Genomic DNA, 18464 nt, shown 5'->3' on the forward strand with positions numbered 1-18464 from the left:
CAGAGGAGCCGGAAGGGGAATTGGGAATTGGGGAAGGAGGAGGTGAGGACTCCACTCTGGCCCTCACTTTTCCGTGTGCCGAGATGTACTTGTCCTGGTTTTGTGAGTCTTCACGGAGAGACAGAGACACACAGTCAGAGACGGCAAGAGAAGGGGGGAGGGTGGGGGTTCCTCACTCATCTCTGTGGGGTTTGGGTGTTTGTCCCGGGGCCGCGGTTTCTCATGGACAGAGGGGATGAGCCGGAGCAGTGGAAGCGTCCGACGATCAAACCAGGAACCGCCGGGGCGATGTAAATCTCAAGGACCATGGATTCTGTGCATTAGTGACACAAATACCACCGAGATTCCCTCCAATTCCACCTCCTTGCGCCTGTCCTCTCTCTCTACGCCCCTCCCTCCCCACTCCCCTCGCTCAAATTGTTTCCTCTCCCGCTCATTCGAGAACTCTCTCCCTCTATCGTCATACACTCTCCTTCACTCCTCCCTTCCATGAGCCCATCTTCACCCTTCCCGCTCTCCCTCTCGTCCCCCTTCTCCTCTCCGTCCCTCACATTCCATCTCTTACTCTCTCTTTCCCCTGTTTGCTCGCCCTCTCTTTACTCCCTCTGTCTCTCAGTCCCTCTCCAAGTCTCCCTGTCCTCACGTTTGCCGTCTCCATCTCTTACTTTCCCAGGTCACGCCTCACACTCCTCCTTCTCTCACCCTCTCTAACCAGACTGCCCCCTGTTAGCCACTTCGCTCTCTCCGGCAACACCTATCTCTCTCCCTCCCCCCTATCTCCCCACTCTCACTATTCATTGCCCCGCCACCCTCGACTCACTCGATCACCCTCCCCAAAATCCTCAAACTCTCTCCTCCCCCTGGTCTCTTTATCAGCTGCTCATCCGGTATTTGTTTGTGTCGTTCTGATCCCTTTATCAACACGGGCTTCCTCTGACAACGGTTACTTCCCCTTGCTGAGCTCAGACACGCAGAGGGTCCTCGACAGGAGGACTGAGCGATGCTTCCATGAATGCAAAGTTCGCCAAGATGGAATCGCGGTCTCCTTCCAGAGGTGAGAGGGGCAGAAAGATGAAGGGAGAGAGCTCCATTACGTGTCTGATAACGGCTGCGTTTCAGACTCTCTGTCTGTATCTGACCCTTAAAGTGTTTGCTGGAACCCTGTGGAGGGAGCTTTACTCTGTGTCTGACCCCGGGAGTGTGTGATGGGACGGTGTGGAGGGAGATTCACTCTGTGTCGGACCCCGGGAGTGTGTGATCAGACGGTGTGGAGGGAGACTCACTCTGTGTCGGACCCCGAAAGTCTGTGATGAAACGGTGTGGAGGGAGATTCTCTCTGTTTCTGACCCCGGGAGTGTGTGATGAGACGGTATGGAGGGAGATTCACTCAGTGTCGGACCCCGAAAGTCTGTGATGAGACGGTGTGGAGGGAGATTCTCTCTGTGTCTGACCCCGAGAGTGTGTGATGGGACGGTGTGGAGGGAGATTCACTGTGCCGGACCACGGGACTGTGAGATGGGACGGTGTTGATGAAATTCACTGTGTCGGACCGAGGGAGTGTGCGATGGGACGGTGTGGAGGGAGATTCACTCTGTGTCTGACACCGGGAGTGTTTGCTGGAACGGTGTGGAGGAAGATTCACTCTGTGTCTGACCCCGGGAGTGTGTGATGGGACGGTGTGGAGGGAGAATCACTGTGTCGGACCCCGGGAGTGTAAGATGGGACGGTGGGGAGGGAGAATCATTGTGTCGGACCCCGGGAGTGTGTGATGGGTCGGTGCGGAGGGAGATTCACTCTGCGTCGGACCCCGAAAGTGTTTGATGGGACGGTGTGGAGGGAAATTCACACTGTGTCTGACACAGAGGGTGTCTGAAGGGACGGTGTGGAGGGAGATTCACTGTGTCGGACCCCCGGAGTGTGAGATGGGACGGTGTGGAGTGAGATTCACTCTGTGTCTGACCCCGGGAGTGTGTGATGATACGGTGTGGAGGGAGATTCACTCTGTGCCGGACCCCGAAAGTCTCTGATGAGACGGTGTGGAGGGAGAATCACTGTGTCGGACCCCGAGAGTGTGTGATGTGACGGTGTGGAGGGAGATTCACTGTACCGGACCACGGGACTGTGAGATGGGACGGTGTTGACGAAATTCACTGTATCGGACCGAGGGAGTGTGAGATGGGACGGTGTGGAGGGAGATTCACTTTGTGTCTGACACCGGGAGTGTTTGCTGGAACGGTCTGGAGGAAGATTCACTCTGTGTCTGACCCCGGGAGTGTGTGATGGGACGGTGTGGAGGGAGAATCACTGTGTCGGACCCCGGGAGTGTAAGATGGGACGGTGTGGAGGGAGAATCACTGTGTCGGACCCCGGGAGTGTGTGATGGGTCGGTGCGGAGGGAGATTCACTCTGCGTCGGACCCCGAAAGTGTTTGATGGGACGGTGTGGAGGGAGATTCACACTGTGTCTGACACAGAGGGTGTGTGAAGGGACGGTGTGGAGGGAGATTCACTGTGTCGGACCCCCGGAGTGTGAGATGGGACGGTGTGGAGTGAGATTCACTCTGTGTCTGACCCTGGGAGTGTGTGATGATACGGTGTGGAGGGAGATTCACTCTGTGCCGGACGCCGAAAGTCTCTGATGAGACGGTGTGGAGGGAGAATCACTGTGTCGGACCCCGAGAGTGTGTGATGGGACGGTGTGGAGGGAGATTCACTGTACCGGACCACGGGACTGTGAGATGGGACTGTGTTGACGAAATTCACTGTATCGGACCGAGGGAGTGTGAGATGGGACGGTGTGGAGGAAGATTCACTCTGTGTCTGACCCCGGGAGTGTGTGATGGGACGGTGTGGAGGGAGAATCACGGTGTCGGACCCCGGGATTGTGAGATGGGACGGTGTGGAGGGACATTCACTGTGTCGGACCCCGGGAGTGTGTGATGGGTAGGTGCGGACAGAGATTCACTCTGTGTCGGACCCCGAAAGTGTGTAGTAGGACGGTGTGGAGGGAGATTCACTCCTTGTCTGACCTCAGGAGTATGTGATGGGACGGTGTGGAGGGAGCTTTACTCGGTGTCTGACCCTGGGCGTTTGTGATGGGATGGTGTGGAGGGAGATTCCTTCTGTGTCTGACCCCGGGAGTGTATGATGGGACGGTGTGGAGGGACATTCACTGTGTCGGACCCCGGGAGCGTGAGTTGGGACAGTGTGGTGGGAGAATCACTCTCTGTCTGACCCCGGGAGTGTGTGATGGGACGGGGTGGAGGAAGATTCACTGTGACGGACCCCGGGAGTGTGAGATGGGACGGTGTGGCGGGACATTCACTGCGTCGGACCCCGGGAGTGTGTGATGGGACGGTGTGGAGGGTGATTCACTCTGTGTCTGACCCTGGGAATGTTTGCTGGAACGGTGTGGAGGGAGATTCACTCCGTGTCTGACCCCGGGAGTGTGTGATGGGACGGTGTGGAGGTGCTTCACGCTGTGTCTGACCCCGGGAGTGTGTGATGTGACGGTGTGGAGGGAGATTAACTCTGTCTGACCCCGGGTGTGTGTGATGGGACGGTGTGGAGGGAGATTCACTCTGTGTCTCATCCCGGGATTGCGTGATGGGAAGCTGTGGAGGGAGATTCACTCTGAGTCTGACCCCGGGATTGTGTGATGGGACGATGTGGACGGAGATTCACTCTGTGTCTGACCCTGGGAGTGTGTGATGGGACGGTGCGGAGGTGATTCACGCTGTGTCTGACCCCGGGAGTTTGTGATGGGATGGTGTGGAGGTAGATTCACGCTGTGTCTGACCCGGGAGTGTGTGATAGGACGGTCTGGAGGGAGATTCACTCTGTGTCTGACCCCGGAGTGTGTGATGGGACGGTGTGGAGGGAGATTCCTTCTGTGTCTGACCCTGGGTGTGTGTGATGGGACGGTGTGGAGGGAGATTCACTCTGTGTCTGACCCCGAGATTGTGTGATGGGACGCTGTGGAGGGAGATTCACTCTGTTTCTGACCCCGGGAGTGTGTGATGAGACGATGTGGAGGGAGATTCACTCTGTGTCGGACCCCGGGATTATGTGATGGGACGGGGTGGAGGTATATTCACTCTGTTTCCGACCCTCAGTGCACTGTGCCGAGCTGAACCTGGTGTGTTATACGTTGGACCTAATTTCCGGGCAGATGGACGTCAGTTTCATCTTTGTTCCTTTGGCTGTGTTTAGGTGGCGTGGAGCTGACCCGAGTGATTCCCTGATTGAGAGGGAACTCGTGAGGGCGGGATTGAAGAGGGAGCATAGTGAATGTGTGGCGGCGTTTGTGTGGATGCTGTGCGTTTGGAAGGACGGGGTGTAGGGATCGCCGTGGCAGTGACTCTGTGGGGACAGGGTTAACAAAGATGTAAGGATAGGGTGGCGTGGGAGAAGAAAATGCCGTGGGAAGGGGGTCGTGGTGTGAATGTCGTTGGAGGGACGGTGCGGGGGAAGGGGCAGTGAGGAGTGATCGCTGGGTGATGACAAGTGATTTAGAAGAACCATTGAAGGAATGTTTTTCTGCGACGGGAATGGGAGAGGCGGTGATGAGGGGGAGATTTCGATAACATTTTAATATCCACTCTCTCTCGCTTCTAATCCCACTATTCCCTCTCTCCACTTCTACTTCCTGCCTCCCCACTCGCCCTTTATCTGTTCCCCTCTCCTCTTCTTCTTCCTTCCTTTCTTACTCTCTCCATTCTCTTCCCCCTCTCTTCCTTTCCCTCACCGATTTCCCCCTCTGTCATCCCATCTCTCTTCTCTCTTCCACTCCATCTCCCCTTCATTCCTTTATCACCCACACCCCCTCTCTCCCTGTTTTCCCCTTTCTCCCCTCTCCCGTTTTTCAACACTCCCCCCCGTCCTCTCCCTCCTTTCTTCCTGTCTCTCACCCTCCGTCACTCTATACTCCATCTGTCTCCTCCTCTCTGTCCCCTTTCCTTCACCCTCTACCACTCGTTCCCCTCTCTTCTTTGCCATCTTCAGCGCCCCATCTACCTGTGACTTCACCAGGAAACCATGTCCCTGTACCCCTGGGTCCCTCTGTTCTACAACACTTCGCAGGGTCGCTGTCAACCTGTAGCTCCACTTTCAGGGAACCCTGTCCCTGTACCCCTGGGTCCCTCTGTTCTACAACACTCCCCATGGTCCCTGTCTACCCATGTCTCCACTCCGAGGGAACCGTATCCTTGCACCCCTGGGTACCTCTGTTCCACAACACTCCCCATGGTCCCTGTCTACCTGTGACTCCACTTTCAGGGAACCGTGTCCCTGTACCCCTGGGTCCCTCTGTTCCACAACATTCCCCAGGGTCCCGTTCACAACTCCCCAGCCAGTCGAGATCCCGCTGTAGAGATAACTATATTCACTGTTTACCAAGCCACCAAAGTTAGTGCCGTCTGAAGCTTACCAACAGCACCTTGTATAATCTGCTACAAATGGTAAATAGAGTTGACAATGATCACCCGACCCATCCGAGATTCCCTGGTAAATACCATTAAGATGGGCTTCTACTCTGGGAAACGACCAGCGACATGTAATGTCTGTAAGTCAATCCATCTGTGCAGTCGTTTAAATCTATGCGCATTACATCCACCATCCCTACCCCTCGGTCCTCGATAACCACATGAATCCCACAGATCTCCATGGATATCACATCATCCTCCAGAGTAGTTTACCATCTGGGCTGTTTCTGCCGGGCTGATATCAGACTGCTGAACCGTCCCCTAGCAAGATAGAATGGGCTCTTGACCTCACAATCTCCCTCGTCGCGGCCGGTGCACCTCATTGTCCGCCTGCACCTCTTTTCCTCCGTACGCGTGACACTTTATTCTGCACTCTGTGATTGATTTGCCTTGTTCTCCAGTAAAGTGACCTGTATCTATGGATGTAACTAGGACCTCTCCTGTCTGTGATGTATATAAATTATATGTTGACAATGTAGATCAGTGGGATAGTAGATTTGCAGATGGGCCAAAGGTAGGTGGTGTTGTGGAAAATTTTCCAGAAGACAATAAGACAAAGGAGCAGAAGTCGGCCATTCGGCCCATCGAGTCTGCTCCACCATTTCATCATGAGCTGATCTAATCTCCCCTTTAATCCCATTCCCCCGCCTTCTCACCATAACCTTTGATACCCTGATTACTCAGATACTTATCAATCTCTGCTTTAAATACACCCAATGATTTGGCCTCCACTGCCGCCCGTGGTAACAAATTCAAGAGATTCACCACCCTCTGGCCAAAAAATTCGCAATCCTTCTTCTGAATGGGCGCCCTACAATCCTCAAGTTGTGTCCTCTCGTACTAGACTCCCCCACCATGGGAAACAACTTTGCCACATCCACTCTGTCCATGCCTTTCAGCATTCGATATGTTTCTATGAGGTCCCCGCTCATTCTTCTAAACTCCAAGGAGTACAGTCCAAGAGCGGTCACACGTTCCTCACATGTTAACCCTTTCATTCCCGGAATCATTCTAGTGAATCTTCTCTGAACCCTCTCCAATGTCAGCACATCCTTTCTTAAATAAGGAGCCCAAAGTGGGATATTCACTGGGATATGGATCACTTACAGATATTGGTTGGAGAAAGTGCAGATGAAGATTAACTCAGTAAAGAAGTACTTTTTTTTTCTTTGGTATGCCAAATGCGAAGATAAGTCTCACTATTAAAGCCAACGCCCAGAGCAGTGGGATCTTGGGGCCCAGTGTCATTGCTCCTAGCTACACAGTTTGGTAGGATGTTTGAGATGTTGAATGCCATGGTTGCCTTTATTAGTCGTGGCGTTATGTCAGCAAGGCAGGAGGTTATGCTGCAACATTATAATGCTCACATTGGGCTGTATCAAGCGCATTGTGGAGAGTTCCGGTCACCACATTATCGGAAGGATGTCGAGGCTTTGGAGAGCCTCCAGAGAGGGTCAACATGACGCCGCCCGGATTCGATGACGTGTGTTACAACGAGAGGTCGGTCGGACCCTTGGGTTGTTTTTCCTGGAGCGGCGGAAGTTAAGGGAAGATAGGACAGAGGTTTATAAGATTATCAGAGGCACAGACAGAGTAGACTGACAGAATCTTTTTTCCACCTAAAGTTGAAATGACGAATACCAGAGGGAATGTACTCGGGAAAACACTGTGGCCTGTTATGTGTTGAACTGCTTGCTCTGTCTTCTCTCTGTGACAATAATAAACCATTTTCCAAATCTACCAGGCGTAATGTCCTGAACACACAGAACCGAGATTATTATCCCGGTTTTCATCCGGGTTTTTCCATTTGTCACTGACGTCCAACCAGCGGCCTCAACACTCTGAGTTCTGTGGATTAGGATTCCGAATGGCTAATTCACCGTGGATCCCATGCATCGCAAACTTGTGAATGAATCTCCCATGAGAGGGACGTTGTCAAATGCCCGTCAGAAGTCAACTCTTTAACACTCACTAACCTGCACTGTCAACCCAAGGTCCCTTTGTAGGTCGACATTTAAGATTCCTGCCGTCACCTCTGTCCTGCCCCTTTACATTTGACTTGGCAAAGCTCAAAACCTCACACCTACACGGGTTAATCTCTATCTCCCTTTTTCCCTAACCACATTTACATCTGATCGATATCCCACTGAATCCGTGGGCGATCTTCGACACAGTCCACAAAAATCACAATTTTTTTGGCGATTCGCAAGATTACGACCCACCCAGCTCCATTTTCATCTTTGTCTGTCCGATACATCAACAATACCAGAGGTCCCGGGCAGGTCAGTGCGGAACACGATTAATCTCAGACCACGAGCGAGAATAAGTCCCATGCGCCACTTCCTCTGGCTCGTGTGGGCTGGCCAACTCAAAGTCAAAAGCTCAGTATTCAAAATACAGTTATCATCAAATTTTTACTCGAATATTTACCAATCTCTGAACAATTTACAACTGGGAAAAATCAATCAAATATCAGACAGTCTTTGCCGAGTACAGGATTTGGGACTGTCAAAGACGACGGCTGGAAAGTGGATGAGATTGAGAGAGGCGGGAGAGGGTGATCGTGGTGGAAGGAGAGAGCGCGGGTGGCGGGTGGAAGTCAATCCCACTGGGGGACACGGCTGAATTCACGCACACGCTGAATGGTCTCTCCACAGCTGCGCATGAACAGGAGCCGAGACATAGACCGTGCCGTAAGATCTGCCTACTCTGCCTCGTTACGTCCGTCCTCGTCGCGATAGTTGCCGGGCTCTCGATCCATGGTGAGTCAAACAGGGTGCGTGTGGAGTCAGACGGTAATGAAACGGAGTGGATTCAGGTGACCACGTAAAATCTCACAGTGACGCCGACACAACCCTCACTTTTGACACCAACACGCTCATTACCGTGACACGGATACGCCCCACACCAACACCCCCTTCATGCTGACTCCGACTCGCCAATCAACGTGACAACAATAGCACCCTGACAGTGACACGGTCACGGACACTGAACACTCGTGTCACCGATGGGTTTCAATGAGATTCCCACTTCACCCTTCTGACCTCCAGTGAGTCCAAGCCCAGAGCTATGAAATGTTCTTCATTCGACAAGCCTGAATTCATTTTGGTGATTCGCCTTTGAATCATCTCCAATGTCAACACGTCCATTCTTAGATAAGGGGGCCCACAGCAGCTCATAATACTCCACCTGAGGCCTCGCCAGGGCTTTATAAAGGCTCAATATGAGATCCTTGCTTTTGTGCTCTGGTCCGCTCGAAATCAACGCCAGCGTCTCATTTTCCTTCCTCACCACAGACTCAACCAGCATATTCACCTTCAGAGAACTCGGCCTCTCTCCGTTGTTGAAGGGTGGAGTGACACCAGCAACTTCCGAGTCTCCGGTACCAGGGCAGAATCCAATTCTTCTTGAATAAGCATTAACAAAGATCCACGATTTCTTCAGCTGCCTCCTTCAGAACCCTGGGTGTAGACAATCTATTCAAAATGACTTATCCACCTTCACACCCCTCACTTTCTCCAGCACCTTCTCTACACATGGCACCGTTACTCACTTCTGCCCTCAGACTGTCTCCAACACTTCAGAACCCTGGGTGTAGACAATCTATTTAAAATGACTTATCCACCTTCACACCCCTCACTTTCTCCAGCACCTTCTCTACACATGGCTCCGTTACTCCCTTCTGTCCTCAGACTGTGTCCAACCTCAGGCATACTGCTGGTGCCTTTCACAGTAAATACTCAAGCAAAATATTTATTCCGTTCCTTCACCATCACCCTGTCGCCCATTACTATCATTTTCCAGTGATCCAATATGTACTCTCGGCTCTCTTTTACATTCTATATATCTGAAGAAACGTTTCATTTCCTCTTTGATATATTTGGCTTTTTAACATTGCAGTTCCGTGACTCGATCCACAATGATTCTGCACCTGACGATCCTCTGTCAATACTCTCCAATGGTTTGATTTCATTTATTTTGCCAACAATGCCAAGCCTCTCTATCAGCCTACATGCCTTGTTTTCCGCTACAAGTTAATAGATAACATAGAATAATAAATAAATACTTAAACAAACAAACAAATAAATAATTATAAATAGATAGATAGATAGATACATTTTAGTATATAGAATAGATGATAAATCGAGCAAAACAGAAATTCGATATATTAAAAAGTGAGGTAGTGTCCAAGTGTTCAGGTTCCATTTAGAAATCGGGCGGCGGAGGGGAAGGATCTGTTCCTGATCCACTGAGTGTTTGCATTCAGGCTCCTGTTCCTCATTCCTGATGGTAAGAGTGAGAAGAGGGCATACCTGGCTGCTGGAGGTCCTTAATAATGGTCTCTGCCTTCCAGGGAAAACGTTCACTAATATTGTCCTGGGTACCTTGTAAGCTGACAAGCCTCAGAAAATTCTGCTGCTACTTTCGGTCCTGTACAGTAGCTCCTCCATGCCAGAGTGATGCAGTCTGTCAGAAAGCTCTCCACGGTACAACTATAGACGTTTTGGAATGCATTTGTTGACGTGCCAAATCCCTTCAACTCCTAATAAATTATAGCCGCTGTCTTGCCTTCTTTATAACAACAATGATATGTTGGGACCAGATAGATCCTCAGAGATCTTGACACCCAGGAACTTGAAGCTGCTCACTCTATCCAGTTCTGATCCCGTTATGAATTTTGGTATGTGTTCCTTCGTCTTAACCTTCCTGAAGTCCAGAATAAGCTCTTTCGTCTTACTGGCGGTGAGTGCCAGGCGGTTGTCGCCTTGCCAGAAATCTATCAGATTCACCAGAATGATCTTAAACTGGAATCTGAAGTTCTCTGATGATAGTTGTCTTCTCAAAGGAGGTGCAAACATCAGGATGAAACAGTGAGAGTCAGTAAATACTTTGCCAGCTGATCTGTGCTGAGCCAGCAAGAGATTTAAGATGTGCATGGGGCCTTATGGCACTTTTCGGCGGGCTTAAGTCATCGCGAGCAGTCGCTTGTTTTCCAGAGAGCCAGCAAGAGGTTTAAAACCTGACCGCCCTTTTGGGATCTTTTTGCAGTCTTCTGTCATAGCGATTTTTTGGGCAATTTGCGATGGCTAACAACGAGTTAGACTTAACCGGAGCGGCCATTGTGTGAGTGATCCAGTGTTAGAGTGGAGGGAATAACCTGGGTGTTGCGGGTCATTCTTCATCCAGCTGATACAGATATCTAAAAGTCGGTCGCTGCAACAATGCTTCAGGCACCAACACACCTCGCAGCGTGACAATTACACGCACTTCACTATGTCACCGACACGCCCTTCACCATCAAACAGAAATTCATCTCAGAGTGACGAGAAGTCATCTTTCACCGTGACACTGACACATCCCTCACAGGAACACTGAAACAGCCTTTCCGTAACACTGGCAATCTCCTCTCCGTGACAAAGACGCACCCCTCTCCACGACACGGACACAACCCACAACGTGATACCCACACTCCCCTCACTGTTGACCGACTCGTGAATCACCGTGACACAGACACACACCTCACCATTTCTCTCAGTGTTACAGATCCGTCAGTCTCTGCTCGCCTCCGATCAAAAGTACCTGAGACTTTGGGAGCAAAATCAGGAGATGAACAGGACCCAGTGCCAATGTCCAGTACAAATCCACGAGCCGAACTCAACCCTGGAATCCATGACATCAGATAATTCCGTCCTGGATCTCTCCCAGAGCACCTGTCTAAAGAACATTTCCGTCCCAAGCAACAACGTCTCCATCCTCGAACATACATTGTTTATCCTCGAAAGAAACCACTCCATCCTTGAAAACAAATTGTTCGCCCTGGAAAGCAACCTCTCGGTCATGAGCACCGATCTCTCCGATCAGCATCAAACGCAAACCGATCTCCGTCACAACTTCAGTCACCTCGAACTGAAGTGTAGAACTCTCAACGAAACCAAGGCTCAAATCTGCCAGCTGCTGACCAGCAGAAAAGGTGAGAGAACATCCGCCATTCTCCCGCTCCTATACCCTGTGGCCGATCTCCTGAATGTGCAATGAGAAGGTCCGATTGGAGAGACACTCACAGTCTGACTCCCGGTGTGTGTGATGAGACGGTGTGGGTGGAACGACACCCAATGTCCCACTCCGGGAGTGTATGGACAGGTGGAGAGAGTGCCACCTAGTGTCTGTACCCGGGATTGCATGATACAGCGCTACAGAGGCAGCTTCTCTCAGCGTCTGGCATTGCTGCATAGGGACTGTCACTCTGCGTTTGACACCCGGTGTTTCTGTTAGCAGCTGCGCTCTCTGTCTGACCACGAGTATGTGTGACTTGACAGTGTGGATAGAAATTCTGTCTGTGGCCGACCCGACAGTCTATAATGTAAATGTGTGGAGGGAGCTTCATTCTGTGTGACCACGGGAGTCTAAGAATGGACTGAGTGCAGGGAGCATTACTCTGTGTGACAGCGGGAGGGCGTGATGGAACGGTGACGAGGCAGTTTGACTCTGTCTAACCACGGGAGTGTGCGATGGGACGGTGACGGCTGTGTTGCACTCTGTGTCTGACATCAGTGTGTGTGATAGGACGGTGTGCAGCAGATTTTACACTCTGCCTGACTACTTCAGTGTGTCAGGGGATGGTATGGAGGGAGATTCACTCCGTTTTGGACTCCACGGTTCTGTGATGGGACGGTGTGGAGTTATCCTCTATCTGTATCTGACTCTCAGCGGACGTAATTGACAATACTGTTCCTTGTTCCTGATTTCCAGATAAAGTGTGTTCCCAGGACTGGATCAGAAATCAAGGCCTGTGTTATTTCATTTCCACTTTTGAAAGTTCTTACGAGGGGGCGAAGCAACTTTGTTCTATCTCTGCTTCAAAGCTTCTTGAAATAAATTCAAACGAGGAAGAGGTATGTGACAGATTGACAGAAGAAATATCCATATCAGAGTGAATTTACCTCCACACCGTCCCATCACATTCTCCCGGGGTCAGACACAGAGTGAGTCTCCCTCCACACCGTCCAAACACACACTCCCAAGGTCAGACAACGAGTGAATCTCCCTCCACACTGTCCCTTCATGTACTCCCGGGGTCAAACACAGAGTGAATCTCCCTCCACACCGTACCATCACACACTCCCGGGGTCAGAGGCGGATTGAATCTCCCCTCTACTCCGTCCCATCACACACTCCCGGGGTCAGACACAGAGTGAATCCCCCTCCACACCGTCCCATCATACACTCCCGGGGTCAGACAGAGAGGGAATCTCCCTCCACACCGTCCCACCACACACCCCGGGGTCAGACAGAGTGACTCTCCCTCCACACCGTCCCATCACACAGTCCCCAGGTCAGACATAAAATGATGGTCCTTAAATTGTGCTCGATTTCAATCATTAATGATGGCAATTTAACTTCACAGAATTTTGTTAACAACGCTGTACGCGGAGAAGACAGTTCATACTGGATCGGAACATGCAAAGCCGGGTGAGAGTTGGGGTCATGTCGGTTTCGGAGAGGGATTGGGCAATGGGATTTATTTCGAGAACTGACACAAGTTTGTGGGGGAAGTGGGGTACGTGGTGCTTTTGGGGGATGCATATGTGCTGGATCACTGGGGATATTTTCAGGACAGAACCAGGTCAATGGGGAGAGTGTAAGGCGGTAGGATTATTCTGTGGCCTTGCATCCCCTGCAGGAACAGACTGGGCAGTTCGATTAATTTGGAGACGAACGCAGTCTGAGGGAGTAAAGTGGAAAGGGGGACTATTTTGGGGACTAACATGGGTCCTTGGAGAGCAAATGCTGCGGTGGGTCTATTTGGGGAGGGACAGGGAGTGGAGTACTGCGATTAATTTGAGACTGACACGGTGGGGTGTCTAATCTCTGTGGGGTGAGATTAGTCAATACGGTTAGTTTGGGGACCGAGACGGGCTCTTGGTAGGGAGCGGACAGTTGGTTTAATCTGTGGGCTGTCATGGACTGTGGGAAGGGAGTGGAAAGTGAGAGTGTTTTGGTGATTGGCACATGTCTGCAGGCAGAAGTTTGGACAGTGGGATCATATTGGCAACTGGCACGGGGCTGTGGGTGGAGAGCAGGATGTACGAGTGCTTTGAGGCCTTGGGAGAGAGAGTGTATCAGTGTGAGTATTTTGGGGATTGAGACAGGGCTGAGGGGAGAGTGGAGCAGTGTGATTAGTTTGGGGACAGACACAGCGCAGTGAGTAGAGTGTTGGGCAAGGGATTATTCGGGGACTGACACTGCGCTGCGGAGACTGGGTCAATGACAGTATTTTGGAAACTGGAACAGATATGTGTGGAGAGAGAGGGTCAGAGTGAGTATTATGGGGATTGACACCGGTCGGTGAGGAGAGATTGAGACAGTGGGAGTATTCAGGGGACTGACACCGGGCTGTCTGCTGGAGTTGTGTTGTCCCTTTTGAAATTGTTTATCTCCCCTTGACAGGGAAGCGTCCTCGACCGTCGTGTACAAGGTGAACGCTGGAAAGTTCGAATGCAGTGAATGTAAATTCAGTTGGCTTGGAAGTTGCAAAAATGATCAGCACCGTTTCATTTGTGAGAAGCCTGCAGCTTTGTTCCCGGATATTCATGAAAAGATCCGGGATCTCTGTCAAAATCCCGGGGAACCGAGTTAAATCAAGTGGCATCATTATCTTACCCCAATTCCAGCTCTCTCCCAGACTCTGACAAACCCATCCGCTCCGCCTCTTGCCCCTACACTAATCTCCTCTCTCTACCTATGGCACTCTTACTCAGCATCTCGCTCTCTCTTTACCCTCGTCCCTCCAAACTCTCGCTCTCTCATAACTCCTCCCCTGCCATCTCCCCTTATCTGATCCCCATGTTCTTTCCCCTCACTCTCAGGCCTCCCGCTCCCAGTATCAAAGGACTGTATAGGATGTTTACCGCCTGACTCATTATCTGTGACTTATCCGCCCTGGGCTTTGTATCTTTGCATGATCAGTACGTCGCAAGAATGCAAAATTAATGTAAGATGCAAAAAGAGAATAAATACTGCAAAAATGTGGACGCGGTGTCATACATTCAAAAAAATGATGCCGGCGGGGCAGAAGGTGTTTCTCAATCTCTGAGATTTTTTGTTTCTTGTTCCTCTTCCCCAATGGTAGAAATGAACAGGGAGTTTTTCCCTGGGCGAGCGGCCTCAGCGATGGATGCCGCCTTGTCGAGGCACCGCATCTTGACGATGTCCTCGATGTTGGGGAGGGTTGTGCCCGTGATGGAGCTGGTTGAGTCAACATCCTGCTGCCGCCTCTGGCTACCTTGTGCATTGCAGCCGCCGTACCAGGCGGCGATGCAATAATTCCCAGCGATCATTTGTTAGTCTTCAATGAAAGACCAAACCTTCTCAAACGGCTAACGTTGTAATTCCTTCTGTAACGAGAGATCTATGGTGGTGATGGGAAATGTAGAGTATGGTCTGGAATACACTGAAACGCAGACTCGAAATAAACAGGACGACAGCAAATGCATCTGAAGTTTATATCGCTAAGAATAGTTCTCGAAGTGGATCTCCTACGGTTGAGCACTGAGTGCTCAGCACGGGGACGTCTACGACAGACTTTCCATGAAGCAATGTTGACAGGCAATAATTGTCAGTCTGAGTCTTAAAAGGGAAGTGACATCTCATCACACTCCGGGGAATGGACGTGCCGACACTTGGTTGCCTGGCGCTGTTCAGTCGGGAACATGACACGTTCTCCGTGTTTGCATGAATGTGTTGGTCCCACCAGGACAGATCCACTGAGATGCTGACACCCGGCAACACAGGAACCTAAAATCAGACCATGAGATATAGGAGCAGAATTAGGCCATCGAGTCTGCTGCGCCATTTCATCATGTCTGATCCAGGTCCCCCTCAGCCCCAATCTCCTGCCTTTTCACCGTATTCCTTCATGGTCTGAGTAATCACAATCTGTCAATCTCTGACTTCAATATATCTAAAGTCAGACTCCACAGCCGCCTGTTTAACCTGTTCTACATATTTACCAAACTCTGGCTGAATATATTCCTCCCAGTCTCCGTTCTAAAAGGACGGATCTCCATTCCGATGTGGGTCCACCGGTCTCGCCACGGGGAACCTTCTCTCCACATTTACTTTGTCGAAGCCTTTGAACATTCGATCGATTTCAACAACAACCCTCTCCCCGCCGCCCCCTCATTCTTCTGAGTTCCAGCCATCAAACGCTCCTGATCCGATAAGCGTTTCGATCCCGGAAAGATTCCCGTGAACTTCCTCTCAACCCTTCTCAATGCAAGCTCATCTGGCCGGTATAGATAAGGGACCCAGTACCGCTCACAGTTTTCCAAGTGAGGCCTCACCAGTGCTTTATAAAGTCTCAACGCTACATCCTTGTTTTCATATTCTAATCCTCTCGACAAGAATGCGATCATTGTATTTGGCTTCCTCGCCAGGGACTCCACCTGGAAATGATCCTTTAGGGAATCCTGCACGATGTCTACCAAGTCCCTTTGCAACTCATGTGTTTGAATTCTCTCACCATTTATTAAACAGTCTATGCCTTTATATCTTCTACCAAAGTGCATGGCCATACACATCCCGACACTGTGATCCACCCGCCGCTTCTTTCCCCATTCGCCCAATCCCTCTGAACCCTTCTGTAGCCTCTCTGCTTCCTCTACCCGACCTGTAGATCGGTGACGTCACAGCCGATCTGCACTGACTGAGGTTTCCCGATGAGGATGTCCATCATCCAGTTACAGGGGGAGGTTCACTGGCCCAGGATCTGGAGCTTGTGGAGTTGTATTATACAAGCTTGTTGAGCTTGTGAATGGGCGACCGTATGGCAGTTACAGTTTAATGTGGATAAATGTGAAGTTATCCACTTTGGTGGCAAGAACAGGAAGGCTACTATCTAAATGGAGTCAAGTTAGGAAAAGGGGAAGTACAACGAGATCTAGGTGTCCTTGTCCATCAGACAATGAAAGCAAGCATGCAGATACAGCAGGCAGTGAAGAAAGCCAATGGCATGCTGGCCTTTATACCAAGAGGAATTGAGTATAGGAGTAAAGAGATCCTTCTGCAGCTGTACAGGGCCCTGGTGAGACCCCAGCTGGAGTATTGTCTGTAGTTTTGGTCTTCAAATTTGAGGAAGGACATTCTTGCCATTGAGGGAGTGCAGCGTAGGTTCACAAGGTTAATTCCCGGATTGGCGGAACTGTTGTATGTTGAAAGATTGGAGCGACTGGTCTTGTATACTCTGGAATTTAGAAGTATGAGAGGGGATCGGATTGAGACATACAAGATTATTAAGGGATTGGACACGCCGGAGGCAGGATGCATGTTTCCGCTGATGGGTGAGTTCAGAACTATAGGCCACAGTTTAAGAATAAGGGGTCGGCAATTTAGAACAGAGATGCGGAAAAACCTTTTCACCCAGAGTGTGGTAGATATGTGGAATGCTTTGCCCCAGAAGGCAATGGAGGCCAGGTCTCTGGATTCTTTCAAGAGAGAGTTAGATAGAGCTCTTACAGATAGCAGGGTCAAGGGATATGGGGAAAGGGCAGGAACAGGGTACTGATTGTATATGATCAGCCATGATCACAGTGAATGGCGGGGATGGCTAGAAGGGCCGAATGGACTACTCCTGCACCTATTCATTGTTTATTGTCTATTGACATGGAAATATAAGACGTGAATGGTACTGACAATATTGTAGCAGACTGTCTAGATATTAAGTTTGAATTTGTATTGCTTTGCTGCATTACTTCATAATTACACATGTATTGCTGTTAGCTGTATACTCGATAGCTAAGACAACAAAAATTGCTATTTCATCTTTTTTTCTAAAAGGGAGGGAGGTGTGACGAGATCTGAAGTATCGTTCTAAAGTGGACTGCTCCTTAAAAAAAGAGAGAGAGAGAGTCTGTGAGTTGCCTTGGAAACTGAAAGGCGGAGCTATATGATGGACAGCTCATGTTCCGCCTTGTGATATATATACATGATCAGTTGGATTTATAATCGGACTCACCAGAGACACACGACACCCCAGAGACAAGGAAGACACTGGTGAGCTCTGTGTGTCCACGACGAGGGTGGGTTGTGCTCACAGTGTGGACAGAGGAGTGACCGGTGGCGAGCTGTCGGTGTGTTTAACTCTCGCCTGGGTTGATAACTCCACCACAGAAGACGGTTTTCTTTTTGTGGTCACAAGTTGGTGACTTACAATAAGTTTCGGGAGCAGGAGGACAACGTGGATGATCGTCGGCATCAGCACTGGGAGGACAAAACAAAACCCTCTCTCTCTCCAACTCTACCGAAACCAAATTCCAGATCTGAACTGACAAGCTACCACACCACCGTAAGGCTGTATCATCTAATCATCTGAGCTGGGAGAGGCTTGGGAACTTTATTTACTCACTTATATATGCAGAAACTCTGCTAACCTGTTTACCTTATCTTGTTTTATATTACTTTATCGCGTAGTTATTATTAAATGGAGTTTATAACGGAAGTCTCAGATCCCAGGTGTGTCCATTTCTGCTGGTTCTTTTTAAACCGTTACAGGATACGTCACAGTGCCAATAATGAGGATGTTTACCAAGTTAAGAGCCTATGGTATTAGAGGAAAGTTACTAACATGGTCAGAGATTTGGCTGGTTGGTGGGAGGCAGAGAGTAGGAATAAAGGGATCATTTGGCTGCCAGCGACTGGTGGTGTTCCGCAGGGTCGGTGTTTACATGCTGTATATAAATTATTTAAATGATGGAAAGAAAGCAACTTTGCCAAGTATGCACATGATACGTAGATTGTTGGCGGGGCAGGTAGTGTTCAGGACAAAGGCAGGATGCAGAAGAACTTGGACAGATGAGTAGAATTTACTTTGACAAATTAAACACAATGTTGGAACATGCATGGCCGTGCACATGAGTTGTAGAAATAAATGTGCAGACTATTTTCTAATCGGGGAGAAAATCCAAAAGACAGAGATGCAATGGGA

The 18464-nt window shown here is 50.1% G+C and overlaps 1 protein-coding gene across 3 annotated transcripts; it reads left to right on the forward strand.

Moving 5' to 3' along the window:
- The first annotated feature begins 481 nt into the window (after positions 1-481).
- Positions 482-17960, forward strand: LOC140719854 (uncharacterized). 3 transcript variants are annotated; one of them, XM_073034775.1, is made up of 7 exons: positions 482-1054; positions 8140-8244; positions 11019-11453; positions 12233-12375; positions 12888-12952; positions 13931-14040; positions 17318-17960. In XM_073034775.1, exons 1-7 carry the CDS (start codon positions 1009-1011, stop codon positions 17329-17331), a joined length of 918 nt encoding a protein of 305 aa, XP_072890876.1. In that variant the 5' UTR covers positions 482-1008; the 3' UTR covers positions 17332-17960. The 3 variants fall into 3 exon arrangements, with proteins under 3 accessions (XP_072890876.1, XP_072890877.1, XP_072890875.1); XM_073034776.1 differs by having other exon boundaries at positions 13931-13989; XM_073034774.1 differs by lacking the exon at positions 17318-17960 and having other exon boundaries at positions 483-1054; positions 13931-14512.
- The last annotated feature ends 504 nt before the right edge of the window (positions 17961-18464 follow it).

The sequence above is a fragment of the Hemitrygon akajei genome, unplaced genomic scaffold, assembly GCF_048418815.1.
Source record: "Hemitrygon akajei unplaced genomic scaffold, sHemAka1.3 Scf000033, whole genome shotgun sequence".
Lineage (NCBI taxonomy): Eukaryota > Metazoa > Chordata > Chondrichthyes > Myliobatiformes > Dasyatidae > Hemitrygon > Hemitrygon akajei.

Bases quoted from the DNA above. Each gene is read 5' to 3' on its own strand.
- LOC140719854 (XM_073034774.1), top strand. From the start codon at position 1,009: ATGAATGCAAAGTTCGCCAAGATGGAATCGCGGTCTCCTTCCAGAG. The intron at 8,245-11,018 runs GTGAGTCAAACA...CATTTCTCTCAG, and splicing joins TGCCGGGCTCTCGATCCATG to TGTTACAGATCCGTCAGTCT. The intron at 12,953-13,930 runs GTGAGAGTTGGG...TCCCCTTGACAG, and splicing joins ATCGGAACATGCAAAGCCGG to GGAAGCGTCCTCGACCGTCG.